At 44.3% G+C, this 17,506-nt stretch overlaps 1 protein-coding gene across 1 annotated transcript in view; it reads left to right on the top strand.

Moving 5' to 3' along the window:
* GRIN2B (glutamate ionotropic receptor NMDA type subunit 2B) overlaps nucleotides 1-17,506 on the top strand; it is a 428,048-nt gene that overhangs the window by 389,053 nt on the left and 21,489 nt on the right. The window contains exons 12-14 of the mRNA XM_043563552.1: nucleotides 11,370-11,530; nucleotides 13,385-13,572; nucleotides 16,550-16,788. Of these exons, the coding sequence (XP_043419487.1) occupies nucleotides 11,370-11,530; nucleotides 13,385-13,572; nucleotides 16,550-16,788 (588 nt within the window). The remainder of the gene's footprint in view (nucleotides 1-11,369; nucleotides 11,531-13,384; nucleotides 13,573-16,549; nucleotides 16,789-17,506) is intronic.

Here is a 17,506-nt window from a genome sequence, read left to right as displayed (position 1 = left end):
TTCTTTCCAACTTCAGTGACGTCACAGTACTTGAGTCCCTCCTCTTGCCTCGAGGGCCCTCCCCACACCTCCACCGATGTAAGTTGGCCAACCTATAAGAGCTCCGTCTCTGCCTCCTCTCGTTAGCGCCCCACCCCACCCCCTCATGATGATCCCTGCTCCCTCTGAACTTGCAGAGCCCTCGCCTGCCTTACGTCCCGTTTGGAACTTGGCACAGTCCTCTAGTCATTGGATTCTTCTACCCGACACGTGTTTGCCAAGCATCTGTTTGGTGTGGATAGAACTCTGTGGTATCTTTTATGGTCATGTGAGGACCCTGGGTTTGAACCCTTGTTCCACTGGTTTCTGGCTGTGTAGCCTTATTCAAATGACTTACCACACTGTTCATCAGTTTTCTTGTCCGCTGAGTGGAGATAACCATTCCAGCTTGTAGGGTCGATGGAAAGATTGAGTTACTCTATGTCAGTTGTGTGGTACGTTAACATGGAAGCATTAGCTGCTTCCCATTTTAATTTCCAGCTGAACAGTCATGGAGGGACTGTACCTGTTGCTTTATTTCATTTCAGAGCTTAGTGACTTAATGCATGGATTATAGCCATTGAATGTGTGCCGATGATGATACTCTATGGCCAGACATAAGACTTGGCCAAACACGTAAGACTTTGGGGCACAGGTATGACTTGGCAAAGCTAATACAGGAGTCGTAGCTTCTGTATCATCTGCTCAGCTCTCCTAGCTCAGGGCCAAACCTCAGAGAGCTTACGTAAACTCTAAAGCCATTACCTGATTTTATGAACTATTTTAGGAAATATTTATTAAGGTTCGTATATCTAAATTTTGTAAACTGCAAAAGAGATGACTGTTTAGCTAGGAGGAAAACTAATAATTAACCGAATTCCAGGAATCTGAAGAACTGGCACATTGTATTTTCTATACACTCTTTCTGGGGGCACAGCAGGAGGGTGGTGACAGCGGAGGGCATGCTGTTCCCTCCACCACCTCCTCCCCTCCAGAGTCCGTCGGAGGACTCCCAGTTCCATGCTGAGCCCAGAGAGGCAAAGGGCTGCTTCTCCAGCAGCATAGCATCCAGAATTGTGAAGCCGTACTTGCCAGGCTTCTCCTATCCAAGTGCACATTCCTTCATATGCAGACTTTGTGTGTTTGCCACGGTGGACAACCACAGCGCTGATATTAATAAGAGAAAAAAGAATAGAAATGACTAAGATATTGAGTGTTTAGTATGTGCTAACTCACTTTCTGGCAGTAACAGAATGGTATCCGGCTCTCCAGGGGCCCAGGAAGAGAACTGAATTAATTTCGGCCCTTTTATTATATACCTGTGTCTTCTAAGTACATTCTGTGATGTTATTGTTATTGCAGTTCAGTCTCCTCTGCTGAGTGAATTTGAACAATATTCTCTCCAATGAATAATTTATAATGAAACGTATAATAATTATTTATTTCTTCCGCCTCCGTCCCAGATTATAGCTTTCATGAAGGTTATAATTCATGAAGAATCTTATACTCTAATCTGTCACTATATCCACAGCCGGGTGGTTCCATGGGGAGGGTCCCGAGTGGCGATCCTGGGCCCCAGGTTTTGAAGGGGAGGATTTGTAATGGGATGTTAGGCCTTACTTCTCCTCTTAGAACATTGTTGCCATTCAGTTTCAAAGCCAATTGGCTTGTGTATTAAGTCACTCAGTTAATAAATGATGGAGCTCAGATTTGAGCTTCAGTCTCTAGAGCCCATAACCCACAGGTAACACTTACTGTTTTAGCAGTATGTTGTCCTTCAGTGTAAGCAGAGACAGCCTCGTTGTCCTGCGTGTCCTAAGCATTTATGGGCCATGGAACAGTGAGGAAGACTGTGCCTTCAGAAAGCCTAATGTATAGATTACCATCTGCCTGTCTTCCCCCTTTGGGCAAACAGGGACCATAGTGGGGGAGGGGGGGAGGCTGATTTCTCCAACCACCTCCTCCTGGCTTCAAACATTGCTCAGAGTCTGAAGTCAGACACACACACACACACACACACACACACACACACACACACCCCCTGCTTCATTCTGGTCAGGCTGTAGGATATTATGAGGGGAGAATTCAGTAGCAGACAACAAGAAGACAGGAACAGTTGTGGTACTTCCTTTATGGCTCATGGGGAAATTGGGAAGATCAAAGGAAAAATGAGATGCAAAAGGAGTTGCCCTTTGGGCAGGGGGTGGAGATGCGAACCAGCACTCCCACTCCTGGGTGTTTACCTTAGAGAAATGAAAATTTATGCTCACGCAGAAACCTGCACATGAATGTTACAGCTGCTCTATTTGTAACTACCCCAAACCGAAAGTAACCTAAATGTCCTTACATGGATAAATGGATAAACAAGCCGATACATCCGTACGATGCAATTCTACTCAGCAATAAAAAGGAATGACCTACAGATCCTCCTGGATGCATCGCAAGGGCATTATTAGAAGTGCAAAAACCCATCTCAGAAGGTTATGTGCTGTATGATTCCATGTAAATGACATTCTGGAAAAGACAAAACGGGGATAGAGAACAGATCAGTGGTCGCCAGAGGTTAAAGGTGGGGGGTGTTTCAGCAGGTGATGGGGTTGTTCTATGTCCTGATTGTGCCTGGGGTTACAAGATTCTGGGTATGGTCAAAAGGCATAGAACTAATGGGGATGTAGTGTTTCACAGGTACGTAGTTTCAGTTGGGGAAGATAAAAAGTCCTGGAGATGGATGGTGGGGATGGCTGCACAACAGTGTGAATATACTTCATGCCACAGTACGGTACACCTAAAAATATTTAAAATGAAAAAAAAAAATTAATGCTACGTTTTACGTCAGTTACACTTTACAATTTAAAATGCATGCATGAAAGAATAACACGTTTCATTAAAATAATACAAGTCGGGGCGCCTGGGTGGCTCAGTCAGTTGAGCATCCGATTTTGGCTCAGGTCATGATCTCATGGTTCATGGGTTCAAGCCCTGCCTCAGGCTCTGTGCTGACAGCTCAGAGCCTGGAACGTGCTTCGGATTCTGTCTCCTTCTCGCTCTCTGCCCCTCCCCTGCTTGCACTCTGTCTCTGTCTCTCAAAAATAAACATTAAAATAAATAAATAAATAAATAAATAAATAAATAAATAAATAAATGTCGATAACAAAACTAGTGGTGAAGCAGGGTATGCATGGTAATAATAATGATAACGGGAGGGTCCTGGGTAGGTAAAAAAAAAAAAAAAAGCGGTCCCTTTAGGATTCTGATGCTCTGCCACATCCTCATAAAAGCCACCCTTGTGTCTGAAGCCTTCCCACCTTTTCCCTCGGGTGCCTTGGAAGGCTGAGTGGCATTTGGGCATTGATTCTTTTTGTGATTCAAATGTAAAAGCAGGCATAATGGGATGAATATTTATGTGGAGGATTGTTAAGCTCTGAGGACAAAAGCCCCCAGATTCCGCGTCCGTGTGGATGGACCCTGCAAGCAGAACGTACAGTATGCATCTCTGCAAGGTCATGGTGCTGGCCGGTCCCAATCTGCACATGCTGGTCAGACTCCCACTGAATGAGAAGAGCCATTTTCAGGCAGCCAAGTGCCCAGGAAGGCATTTCCTCCCCACCCTCTTCATGTTAGTAGAGCTGCTGTCATTTGTGTGCCCTCATTCACAGGATCTAACTCTAATTAACCTCATTGGGCTTTGTCTGGTGGTCAGCACAGAAGCCTGGACCCAGTCAGTATTTAGGAGGGTTTTTCTTTTGTTTTCAGAACCTGCTCTTTCTCCTGGCGTCATGGCCGCAAAGACTTCTCTGCAGACGTATTTCCTCACTCACCATGGAAACTAAGCAGTGTTGGAGGAGGACTCTTAAAGCAGAGGGGGTCTTCCGGTGTAAACCGACGTTAGCTTCCCATCTCTATCCTTCCAAACCCAGCCCATTCACCCCGCCAGCTTACACCCAGCCTCCTCCAAGAAGCCTTCCAGGCTGATTCCAGTCTTTCTCTTTTGAAGAGAACATGCCTGGTACATGCCTGGGCGGTCTTGTATTTTAGCTAGCTGTGCATATGCCATCTTTCATATTCTCAGAAGGGAGGGAGGTAGCTGATGATGTTTCCGTTCCTCTTTACCACCCCCCCCACCCCCACCGCCTGGTTCCAGATCATCATGGGAGCTCAAGTCCTGCTCAGCTCCTCTCTTAGTTAGTCCTCCAACCTGTCCTTCGTGCTGACACCTCTGGGCTCTTTCTAACACAAAAACCCACTCTTGACCCTCAGTTGCCTCTGATAATGATGATGCTGACAGTAATAATAATGACAGCACTAATAGCTAATATGGTATATTTATCATGTGCCAGGCACAGTGCTAATATTTTGCCGAGATTAATTGGCTGAATACTAAGAAGCCTTATGAGGTAGGTATTGTTATTAGCCCCACTGCACAAAAGTGGAAACCGGGGCACAGAGAAGTTAAGTGAGGTGCTCCAGGTCACACAGCTATCAAGCAGCAGAGCGGGGATTTGAATTCAGACAGTTTGGCTCCAGAGGCTCTGCTGTTTCTTCTCCCTTAGAGCATGCACTCTGAACTTCCTTACGCGGCATTCGAGTCCCTTTGTGATCCCGGCTCTGTCTGCGTCTTCAGCCATGTCAGCCTCCAGTTATCACGGCCACATCTGCGAGGCTCAGACAGTGACAAGCAGCTCATGATCTCTAGTCAGGCCCAAACTCTCTCCCCATCAGATGTCACTGCACCCCCCCCCCCCCGCCGTTGTCACTACCTAGAAGCCCCTTTGCTCCTCTTGTCCAACTGGAAAACGCTTCCTTCTGGTCTTGACCCCCATGCTGCAGCTTCTGTAAGGCTGTTGAGGATGATGCCCTGTGCTCTGTGCTCCCACCGCTGCATAGGCACATTACTCCTAGCACCCATCTTGTTGCTCAGTGTCCCTTCACCACGCCAGGCTTGTCCCCCGGTCAGGCCTTTGTGTCTGCTGTTCCCTGGGCCCAGTATGCGTTCCCCAGGTCTTTGCAGGCCTGGATCCTTCTTGTCACGCGGGTTTCCATTCAGATGCCACCTTCTCGGAGAGGCCTTTGCAGGACAGCTGATCTGAACTTATTCTTCTACTAGTCACTCTTTTTCTTGTCTAATAGCTGTTTCTAGCTTCTTCGTAGCACTTCATTGTCACTATTTGAAACCGTCCACGTTCCAGCTGTCTATTGCTGCACAGTAGACCACCCTAACACTTAGTGGCTTGAAGCAAGAACCGTTCAGGGTATTTGACTAATTTGGGGGTCATATATTTGCTCAGGTCTTCCCTGGGCGATTCTTCTGCTTCATGTGGCATCAGCTGAGGTCATGTGGTAGTCTTCTGGTAGCTGGGCTCAGCTGAAGGGTCCAAGATGGCTTTACTCTAATACCTGGTACTCTTACTGGAACATTTGGAAGCCTGGGCTAGGCTGGGACTGTAGACAGGACTGTGATGGCTCCAGCGTGGTGGCCTCAGGGTTGTTGGACTTTTTACAGAGTGGACTGCTTCCCCTGAAGCGAGGTTCCAAGAGGTCCAGGCGGAAGCTGGAAAGATTGTTATAACCTAGCCTCAGAAGTCCCAGAATGCAGGGGCACCTACATGGCCCAGTCGGTTAAGTGTCTGACTTCAGTTCAGGTCATGATCTCAGAGCTTGTGGATCTCAGCCCCACAGCGGGCTCTGTGTAGACAGCTCAGAGCCTGCTTCAGATTCTGTGTCTCCCTCTCTTTCTGGCCCTCCCCCACTTGTGTTCTGTGTGCGTCTCTCTCTCTCTCAAAACTAAATAAACATTAAAAAAGAAAAAGGCACAGAAGTGAACGTGTACTTACTTCCGCACATTTTATTGGCCACGCAAGTCACCAAGCACAGGCCAGAATCAAAGGGAGAGAACATAGACCTCACCCCTTGGTAGAAGGAGTGGAAGAATGGTGGCTCTCAGTCCACCACCTTTAACAGGCAGGGGTCACTTACTGTTTGCCTCCCTTCTTTATAATGTGAACTCTTTCAAAGCAGGATCTTATTCTTCTGTAATACCGTATCCCCAGCACCGAGAATAACATCTACACATGGCAGATGCCCATAGATCCTTGCTGAATAGCTGTATGAATGAAAGAATAAAGGCATGAATGAAAAAGAAAATGAATAGAAAATCGAATGAATGTTTGCCTCTCTGACTGTCTAATATGTAAATCTTTTGAAAACAGAGCCTGATTTTTTTCTTCTTCTCCGTACCCTCAGTTCTTAATACAGCCCTCTACACTAAGAGATGCTTGGCAAATATTTACCAAATGAATTGATGCATTTTAATTATTATAGTTAAAGGAGATAATGTGAGTTATTACATAGGTGTTGGATATGAGTAACCGCTACGAATGAATTAGTAATGCCTTATACATAAGAAAATAAGTTTATATATTTATTTAATAAATAAGACGAAATGGATCAGATCCACACTTCCCTTACCCTTCTCTGCAACAGGCTGTATGAGAGGCTCTCCATTCAGCCCCACGACCCTCCAGTCCAATCATCTTCGGGCGAGGCAGGGACCTTTACTCCAGCCTTCTAGCACCTCTCTCCTGGCATGGCTTGCCAAGACTAATTCACTTTGAGGTTCTTAAGACAGGGGCTGAGATGATGGTCTCAACAGCTAAGAGGGTTGATTTCTGATTCCCCACAGCTGTCCAGGAGGATCGAGTGAGATTACAGTTCTCTTAACATTCGGCATTGTTTTGCCCTTGTGCAAATGTGTGCTTACCGTAATTGCTGGAAGCCACGTGTTGAATCCAGAGGGTGAATGCAAGTCAGCATTTGATGTGCCAGAAAGGGAAGGACACCCTCACAGGTGGCCCCACTTGCCGTGTGGGGCTTCATTCCCAGTAAGCCGTAGTAGGGACTAGTCAGCCAGCATACCAGCCGGCAGTGGGAAGGCTCAGCTCCCAGAGGTCAAGCCTCAGCTTGTCCTCCAGCTTCGCCATGTGGCCTGGAACAACTTACTTGGTCTCTCTAGGCCTTCAGTTTCCTCACTTGTGATATGGGGAAATCTGTTTCTGTAATCCCAATCTGGGTAACTCGGGAAAAAGATTCCAAATTCAAGGAAACCCTGTGATGGCCAAAGGTGACCAATAAGGAATACTGTGTACAGTTCCCTACTTAAAAATCAGACAGAGCTCTTTAATCCAGTGTTGACCTCCTTGGTGTATTGGGGGGGGGGTTTAAATCCTTTTTAATTGTTTCTTGGGATCCCCCCCCCCCATTCTGTGGATTTTAAGACTCGTGGTTCCTGGCAGTACAAAACGATATTCCTTCCCCAAACCCCAGAGAGCATTGATTGCTATTCAGGTTAAACAAGTGCCATATAATGCCTCACCACTTGGGGTAAATTTGGTTACAGGGCATTTAGTGGCAGTGTCAAAGTATTTGGTAGATTATTCTTTCCTTCTTCCCCACAGGCCTCACTGAACATGCAGTTCTCTATGGCCATGAATTTTAGCCAAGTTCAATGTCCAATGATGGATATATATTTTTTTAAATTCGAGTTTTATTTAAACCTCTCAAGCTGGGACAAGAATTTTCAAAGGAAAAGGCAAGCTCACTTCTGCCTCTGCTTTGGCTAATTCTGGGGCAGTGCGCTCACCCTCTTGGTCCCCAGAACTGGCCTAGTTTAAGGAACAAATGAGAGAACAAGAGTTTTCCATCTTAGGGAACATTGGCTAACACAAGACAATTTTAGATGTTAGAACTTCATCGTCAGAGAAGCAGTCAATAATTTTGAGAATCCACCATGTGCCAGATACTGTGTTCAGTGGTTTCCTATATATTATTACTAAAAATAATACTTCCAGAAAAATGGGGCTCTGTGAATTTAAATAACTTGCCCATGTTCACACAGCTGGTCAGAGAAGGAACTAGAAGCCAATACAAATGATCTGCCTCTAAGACCAGTGCATTCCAAGGACTGTGCCTTTCCATTCTTTCAGTGCTGGCTGGTTTCTCTGGTCGTTTTCTTACGGAAGATGCTTTCACCTTTCAGTGTTTAAGAATCTGGCTCTGTTATCATGTATTCCCTTTAGATTTTTAATGACTCTATTTTCAAATATTTTCTCTCCCTTGGTGGCTTCTCTCTTCATGATCTTAACTTTCTTTCAAAGAGTACTTAATTTTGATGAAGCCTGATTTTTTTTTTTCCTTTATTGGTGGATTGTGCTTTGGTGTCATATCTCTAGAAATCAATCTTTGTCTAACTCAAGGTTACAGAGACTGTGTCCTGTATTTTCTCCGGGAAATATTATAATTTATATTTAGGCATGTGATTCACTTTGTGTTAATTTCTATATATCTCATGAGGTGTGGGATGAAGTTCTTTTTTTTTTTTTTTTGCATATGGATATCTAATTGTTCCTGTACCATTTGTTGAAGACACTCCTATCTCTGCTTAATTGCCTTTGTGACCATATATGTGTTAGTCTGTTGGTGGGCACTCTATTCTGTTCAGATGATCTCCTTATTTTCTCCGTGCTATTATCACACTGCCACAATCTCTATCACCTTGTAACAAGTCTTAAAGTCAGGTATTATAAGCCCTTCTACCTTTTTTCTTCTTTTGCAGTCATCTTGGCTGTGTTAGGTCCTTGATCCTTTCTTTAGGTTTTGTTCAAGGACACGGTTATAAACAACATCTGGAAATCTGAAGATAATTTAAAAATTTAAAGTTACAAAGGAGTAGTGCAGAAACTTTCCATAATCTGGCTTCATCAGGAAGTGAGGCACCCTGGACATCAGATTCTATCTGGCGAATCAAAATTATTGCGTATACCTTACATGGATTGCTAATTTTCAAAAAAAAAAAAAAAAAGACCACACATACAATGACCTACACCAGAATTGTACCTGACACGATTTCAACTTTCACTGATGTTGCAGAAAATATGCTGGGCCCTCGGATATCTTGGGCACTGTGAGGCTCAGTTGTCATCGTTCTAGCAAAGTGGGGAGTCGCTGATCAAAAGGAGTTTGTTTATACATTGCTGCCTGCTATAGAATGTATTCTGCATTTGATTTGGGAGCTACCTGTTTCCAAACAAATGAAGTATTGTCATTGACTGTGATAATGCATAGCATTCTGTCTCTTCCATAAAACATATCCCTGTTGGGGCATCTGGGTGGTCCAGTCGGTTAAGTATCCAACTCCCGATTTCAGCTCAGGTCATGATCTCACAGTTCGTGAGTTTGAGCCCTGCATCAGGCTCTGCGATGACAGCACGGAGCCCGCTCGGTATTCTGTCTCCCTCTCTGTCTGCCCCTCCCCCACTTACACTCGCTATCTCTATCAAAAATTAATAAATAAAAATAAACTTAAAAAAAACATATCTCTGTCCCCTTAAACTTACTCTCCGCTGGGGACAAAGAAGAGTACTATTAATTAAGCCAATTGATTCCTGATAGTGTTGACCTTCACTACCACTGTGTGTCAGTGAGCAGATTACTTGTCCTCTTTGCCTTGGTCTTCATCTGTGAAATGAAGGGTGTGGACTGGTTAACCTGGAGTGGCTTTATACGACTCTAAAATTCTAGGACTCTTTTATTCACTTAAAAATCACAACCCTTTCGAAACCAATGAAACAAAAACTCTTAATGGAGAAAAGCACTGTGATAAGTCAGACGGGAAGCCTCTCGAGTCAAGAAGAAGTGGTCTTTTGATGCATCCCAGATTGCCTAACCCCACTGCATGACTCTGCTCTTAACTATGGCCAACTCTGCACACTGAAGACGGTATTTGTGGTTCCTGGTGCTGTGACATTTTGTGGTTTATGAAATCCCTATATTCAGAGAAGCTCTTGAGCTTTTCAGGTCAAGGGAAAGAGAAAGGAGAATGTCTTTAAGCCCACACAAGTCCAGAGGTTCAGAGTACTCCTGAGTATTCCAAATATATCTCTGAAGTAAATATATCCCCATAGTATTGAAACCAAGAGGACTTGAAATATCTATATCGTCTTTCCTGTGCCAAGCTATGGGAGCTACTCTGGCCACGTTCTAGCTGATCACTGCTGTACTATTAGAATGGGGAGGTTGGAGAGTGTGAAGTTTACTGGGGAATGCAGAATATAGACATGAGTTTAAAATAATATAATCTTTATTGAGCACTTACTGCATGCAAGGGTGCTGTGCCAGTCACGTCTTATACATTATATCATCTAATCCACACGAGAGCCTTGAAAACGAGACATCATTGTCTCCTTCTTACAAATGAGGAAATGATGCATGGAGTTCATGTCACTTGCCCAAGATCACACAGTCGTAAGTGGCAGAACTGATCTTCAATCCGTATCTGTCTCAATTAAGACCTTAAACTTCTAATGACTATATCAAAGAGTAGCTCTCAGAACTTAACCAGTTCATTCAGAGAGTAATTGCATTTCTAGCATGATAGAAACCCAGAACATCAAATACTTTGGGGTAGACGTGATGGAGGAAAGAATTCACAGAAGGTGTCCTGAAGAAATTGCTTTGAGTTACATTTTGAGATGAAGGACATGAATTGGCCTCAAGAGAAAAGTGAGTTCATGCTGAGGGGACAGACTATATGAGGCCATGAAGATACAAATGAATAATTTGTTCAGGAAGCAACATACAGTCTTATTAATTGCAGGGCAATACCAGAAATAAGCTGATGCCACACATCTAAGCTAAGAAATTTCACTTTGTTATGATAGGCACTGGAGATCTACTCTTAGTTCTTAAGCAAGGGAAGGAACATAATGAAAACTGTATTTGATTTTACAATTTGTTCAACAACTCACGTAGAATAAATACAGGCTTTTAATGCATCAAGGAAGGTCAAGAAAATTTCTTAGCAAAATATATTTGATATCCAACAAATTGTTTTCAGGAGTACAATGTAGTTCATCCCACTAAAGTTATATAGCCTTAAATGGTGCAATGACAATGTATTTAGACCCCTAAATTAAGAGACCTGTAACCATATTTTACATAATTTTCAGGTGTAAAGGTGACTGAGCCCGTGCAGTTAAGCTAACAGCACATCCCCATCGTCACTGATATTGTACAGTATGCACAAATGGAACATGCAAAGGTTATAGATTAAATTCAGGATTGGGCAAATAGAAAGCTCTCAACAATATGTATTAAATTGCATTGAATTGAAGTCCTCTTTCAGTTAGCAACTGCTGTTCCTAAGTGAGGGCTATTGTATTTGGTGAACTGTAGTTGGGTCCCTTCCATTATAAATCCACTAAATGCTAACTTAATATCTCTTCACGTTTTCTGAAGCATTTTCTTTCTTTCTCTGTCTGTCTCTCTCTCTTTCTCTCTCTTTCTTTCTCTCTCTCCAGTTCCAGAGACCCAATGACTTCTCACCCCCTTTTCGCTTTGGGACTGTGCCCAACGGCAGCACAGAGAGGAATATTCGCAATAACTATGCAGAAATGCATGCCTACATGGGAAAGTTCAACCAGAGGGGTGTAGATGATGCATTGCTCTCCCTGAAAACAGGGTAAGAACTGCTTCCAAGCTCAGAGTCTTTGATATGTTTCTCACATTTATTAAATGTACACTGAATCAGCTATATCATGCTTGGGTGCCAAACTTAAAGCAAACAAGACTGCATTTGCTTTCTGTGGATTTCCAAGTTGAATTTGACAATATAATTCAGGCCAGTGCACAAAGACTCCTATGCTATTACATACTTCTATGTATACTTTTTTTTTTTTTTTACAAATTATGTTCTACTTGCATTAATGTAACCGTGAACCAGGAATAAATAAAATAGCTGTAAAAGTAAAAGAGAAGCGTCAAGGCTAAGGTTCATGTATTACATGTGACATGAAGACCTGTTGACTAAAAGGTGAACATGATGATTCTGGTGTCTTTTGGACAAGGGAGGAATAAAGGAAGAAAAGGGTGAAGGTTTTTAGACCACAAACAGTGAGAATGTGTTAACTGATCTCCAGTTCCCACCTTTATTAGTGTTCTTTGATCCAGCTTTATACACTAGAAAGTTATTTGTTTGTTAAGAGGAGCTCATGAACTGGAAACACCTTGGCTTGCATAATCCCAGCCACATTGGTCCCTTTATTCATTTGGCCTCTGAAAGCCACGGCTGTGGGATAAGATAGATAGACAATTGAGCATTATAGATGTTGGGACTTTGGGGTCAAGGGGTCTTGTAGCTGATTTCCTGTGTTGTATGATAACTAGCAGCACCTGGACCTCCCGGTGGCTCCAGTTTTGGAAGAGCTACTCAGATGCATGTTTCCTTAAATACTGTCAGACTCTGTCTTATCACCACGACATCACAGCAGATTACAGGAGATGAGATTTGAGCTTGGGTGTAGGACCACTTCGGTAGGTAGCCTGGCCCCTGGTACAACCACAGCTGTCCGTCATATCAGAGTTTTGGTTTTTTGGTGTGTCACTTTTCTATAGGGTCCTCGTGGGCCTTTTAAAAATTTTTGTTATCTTATCATACCGGAAAGGGCTTATTTTTTCTTAAGGAGGGATAAAGCTAACTCACCTTGTACAATTGAAGGAGATGATGCATGCTTTTCTTTCTTGCGGACCTCTCTAGTACCTACCTATAATGGCTGTATTTGAATTTCTTTCTCTACCTTCGATGTGTCTAAAGATTGGTTTGAAACATCGGTCCATGCCTTCCTGCCTTTACCCGTGGTCTTACTCCCTTCCCTACATATTCCTCCCTTGGGAAGCACAATATATAATATGAGATTCTTCTACGTTGGGAACTTGAGAGACCTGAATTCTCCTATACGTTGGGTTTTCCCGTCGTTGCGCACATTCGCTCTTAACGTAAGCCTGTGCCGCTACAACCCCGACTGCTCCTTTCTCTCCTTGTGCTGCAAAACAGACTATTGAAACCTTTCTGACCACAAAAATAGCCCTGCACATCTATCGAAACACATACACCTACACTTATCCCCACTCTGGACTGTAATGAACTGAGAAATGAAAAATGTTATATAAATCTAACCCGTGCTATTTGTTGTTATCGTTGTGATGGTTACTTTTCATTATTTCTGTTATTATTTTTATTGATTCCTTTTTACTCCTTCTCCTTTCAGACACAGCTTATGAGTTGGCTTCAGGCCCGACTTACATTCTCATCATTCCCAGTGGGAGGGAAAGAACTCCTCCTTTCAACCTGAAATCACATAAAGAACAGCCTGCGATTTGGGCTTTAGATTCTGGCTGAGTTCCAACTCGAGCCTTACTTTGAACCAGTCCTCCCCATAGTTGGCTGGAACCCTATTGCTTCATATTAATGGCCCCGTAGGTAGTTTGGGGCTAAAATTCCTCCACTGGATTGTTTGTTTGCTTCTTCTTTGCACAGGAAACTGGATGCCTTCATCTATGATGCAGCAGTGCTGAACTACATGGCAGGCAGAGATGAAGGCTGCAAGCTGGTGACCATTGGCAGTGGGAAGGTCTTTGCTTCCACGGGTTATGGCATTGCCATCCAAAAAGATTCTGGGTGGAAGCGCCAGGTGGACCTTGCTATCCTGCAGCTATTTGGAGATGGTGAGTCAAAGAAAGGGGAAATGCTTATTTGGGCTCTTCTCACGGCTAGTCCAAAACACCAACCTTTCTTTCTTCTCCATTCCTGTCACCCTTGCACTTCCAGACAGTTATCTCACGGTATACTGTGAAGTTTTGGCGGGGGGGGGGGGGGGGGGGTAGGTATTAGTTTCCTACAGCTGCCATAACAAAGTACCCTAGCTGAGTGACTTAAAGAATAGAAATTTGTCTCACAGTTCTGGAGGCCAGAAACCCAAGATAAAGTGTCAGCGTTGATTCCTTTGGAAGGCTTCAAGGGAGAATCTCTTCCATGCCCCTCCCCTGGCTCATGGTGGTTTTCTGGCAGCCTTTAGCGTTCCTTCACTTGTAGACACATCGCCCCATCTCTGCCCTCATGATCACACGCCATTTTCCCTATGTAGATGCCTGATTTCCCCCCATTTTTAAAGATGCCAAGTGTAATGGATAGGGGCCTACCCTACTCCAGCATGATATCCTCTTGTCTAATTACATCTGCAACTACCTCATTTCCAAATAAAGTCACATTTCAAGGTACTGGGGATTAGGACATCAACATAGGAATTTGGCGGTGGTCACGGGGTGGGTGCACAGTTCAACCCATAACTGGGTGAAATTTGGGAGGATTAATGTAGTTGATCAAGGAGGTACATTTCAGGATCGCAGGGTATGATTAGACCTTCAGGGATCAAGTAAGAGGGGCTAGTATTAGATGCTCCAGACAGTCTTTTCACATGTGGCCGGAGCAGTAGAGAGAGCTTCGGAAAGGCTTCTGCTTTTTGTGTGTCCAGAGAAAGGCCAGTACACTTGTGGCCATCTATTCATTCTTCCCTCTCTCCCATCTTGCTCTTTAAGCTGGAAGAGATAGGAAGCAGGGACAGGGTCCTCTGAGGCAGAAACTCGTAAGGCACTCCCCAGTGTCATTCTGGCAGGAGACTGAGGCAGCCATCTTGCTTTGAGAAGATCTCCAATTTCATTACACTCCAGCCTTCGGCATTCCTCTTCACTTTGTTTTTTAAAGTACCTACTCTTCCTGTTAGTCTCCCAGAAGCTAATCCAGTTATGGGAGGGCAGCCTGACTCTGCTTGGCCCCACAGGCCATCAGCCAGGAGGTTGTCTAAATTATTCCTGCAGAACCTTTGCTGTTAGGGATGAGATTCGAGGGAGAGGAACACAGCTGGATTTTCAGGCTCCAGGTGAAGTCCGTTGTTCCACTAGTTAGGAAAATCATAGTTTGATCAAAGAAATGAGTAAAATGTGATTTGATTTGGGGCGCCTGGGTGGCGCAGTCGCTTAAGTGTCCGACTTCGGCTTAGGCCATGATCTCACAGTTCGTGAGTTTGAGCCCCGCGTCGGGCTCTGTGTGGACAGCTCAGAGCCTAGAGCTTGCTTCTGATTCTGTCTTTCTCTCTCTCTCTCTGTCCCTCCCCTGTTTGCTCTCTGTCTCTCTCTCTCTCTCAAAAATAAATAAACATTCAAAAAGTGTTTTAAAGTGATTTGATTAACACTGGAAAGACTCAAGGCTTATAGCTGAAGCATATAAGCCATGTTGGTATAAGGGCTTCTATAATTTTCATGTAGCTGTCACTTAAAGGCAATAGCAGAGCCTCTGTCTATGAGGAAGGGCAGCAGTAGAGATTGTTTGCAGAAGTTACCAAAGCTCCAGTCAGTTTACTCAAAGTTCAAATTTTTAACCAAACTGAAATTATTAGAACAGGTAGCTTTCTTCATGAGATTTTCAGAATTTTGTTTGCCTAGAATTAGATGCCTTCAAGGGCACGTGAATTTTTTCATTTTCCTTTTGTCTAAGGTTTGTACCTTCCTAATTTCTAGTATCCAGGGGAGTGGATAAAGGTTATTTGTCTCTGGCATGAATTAAATCAAGCAGAGCTTCTCTAAGCGGTGTTACAAGGAGGCAGTTCTAAATTTGGTGGTTTCATTTGATTCAAGTTCACTCCCCTTTACTCTTAATATTTCCCTCTGCAACAAGAGATCAGATAGTGCGAGGGTCAGTGGGGGATCAGTCAATCTCTGCTTCTCTCTCTCCATCCCTCCTTCCCCAGCCCAATCTGATTTGCACATTTAAAAAAACTTTTTTTTTTGAGAGTGGGGGAGGGGCAGAGAGAAAAGGGGACTGAGGATCCGAAGCAGGCTCTGCGCTGACAGCAGTGAGCCCGATGCGGAGCTCGAACTCAGGAATCTTGAGATCATGATGAGCCGAAGTCGGACACTCAGTTGACTGAGCCACCCAGGTGCCCCTGATTTGCACATATTTTAAGAGCCAATTTTCTGAATCTCTTATTTGATTATGTGATTTCTTACTGTCTGCAAATGAAGGTACAAAGCACCTAGTCTGATACTCAGGCCCTGAGCACCTTGCATGAACCTTTTTTGTTCAGCTTCCTGTGCCCCCCTTTTCTCTGTTTGAGCTGTTCTGCGTGTCTTTCCCAAACAAGGCTTGTGTACTCCCACCTCTCTCCCCTTGATCATGCTATTTCTGCTGCCTCGAGTGCCTTTTCATGCAATATAAATTAAAACGCACCCATTTTCTATGCCCACCTCCAAGTCCTACCTTCCTCAGGAGAACTGACCGGTCACACCATGCACAAAATTACTTCCCTGAATTTGAACTCTCGCGTTACCTGCACATTGCCGGTCATATTGATTATCTGTATACAGTTTGGACTGACAGATCGTGGAGAGCAGAGGCAATGCCCCATACCTTTGTGTCACTGCAGTACCCACATTAAGTTGTCGCCGAATACTTATTGAATACGTTGATGAATTGATACACGGCGGTATTCATCAAATTACCGTGATTTTCTCTATTGATTTTTCTTTCTTTCCGTCTCCTTGTCTCTTTCTCTCTCGTGTCCTTCTCTCTCTTCCCCAATACCCTCCTTGTCCCCTCTGCCTGCTCTCGGCCCCCCGTTCCCCGCTCCCCTTGCCGGCCCGTCTCCAGGGGAGATGGAGGAGCTGGAGGCTCTCTGGCTCACTGGCATCTGCCACAATGAAAAGAACGAAGTCATGAGCAGCCAGCTGGACATCGACAACATGGCGGGAGTCTTCTACATGCTGGGGGCAGCCATGGCTCTCAGCCTCATCACCTTCATCTGCGAACACCTTTTCTATTGGCAGTTCCGGCATTGCTTTATGGGCGTCTGTTCCGGCAAGCCTGGCATGGTCTTCTCCATCAGCAGAGTGAGTGGCTCGATTGAGGTGTCGGGAGCTTGCGGGGGACAGCTTAGTCTAGGGCCGTGCAAAGCACAGAGACCCAGGAGCGCACTAATTCCAGCCCCGTGCAGCTGCAGCAAGAAACCGCATCGTGCACCTTTCCCCCGCGGGTCGGGTGACGGGATTTCAGGTGGCTCTAAACAACAGGGGGTGCTGGTTTTCCTTCAAGAAGCAGCAGCTTCGTGTGTGGGGTCTGGGCATTTGGTTCTCACGAAGAACTGGCAGATCTGTCAAAACGAAAATTTTGGCCTCCTACCAAATGCTTTCCGTCACCGTTAGTTAATTGTGTATAGGCTGTATTAATCATTTAATCTTTCTTTAAAAAAAAAAAAACACATGTCTGTTCAAATAGTGAAATATAATGTGGCTCCCTTGTTCTGACATGCAGAGATAAATTACTGGTAGTTCCACGGTTCCACTCTGTTTTAACCACGTGTGAGTTACGCAGAGTTAAAGTGCTTAACGGAACCTTCAGAAATAAGTACTGACCCATAAGAAATGTACATTCCAGAAACTTTCTTCACTGAAACAAGAGTACAACTCTTAAGTCATTCTTTATTTAGGTCTCTTCTCCGTTTCTGGTCCAAAGTGAGGATTCAGAACTCAGTTTTAAATACGAACAGAGGATCACAGCGAAGGGGGGTGGGGGGAAGGCAGGCTTCTTTTAATTCTTGTCGGTAAAGTT

The sequence above is a fragment of the Prionailurus bengalensis genome, chromosome B4 (assembly GCF_016509475.1).
Source record: "Prionailurus bengalensis isolate Pbe53 chromosome B4, Fcat_Pben_1.1_paternal_pri, whole genome shotgun sequence".
In the NCBI taxonomy this organism is placed as follows: Eukaryota; Metazoa; Chordata; class Mammalia; order Carnivora; family Felidae; genus Prionailurus; species Prionailurus bengalensis.
Note: the sequence above shows the minus strand (reverse complement) of the source record. Positions and strands in the feature narration are given on the sequence as shown.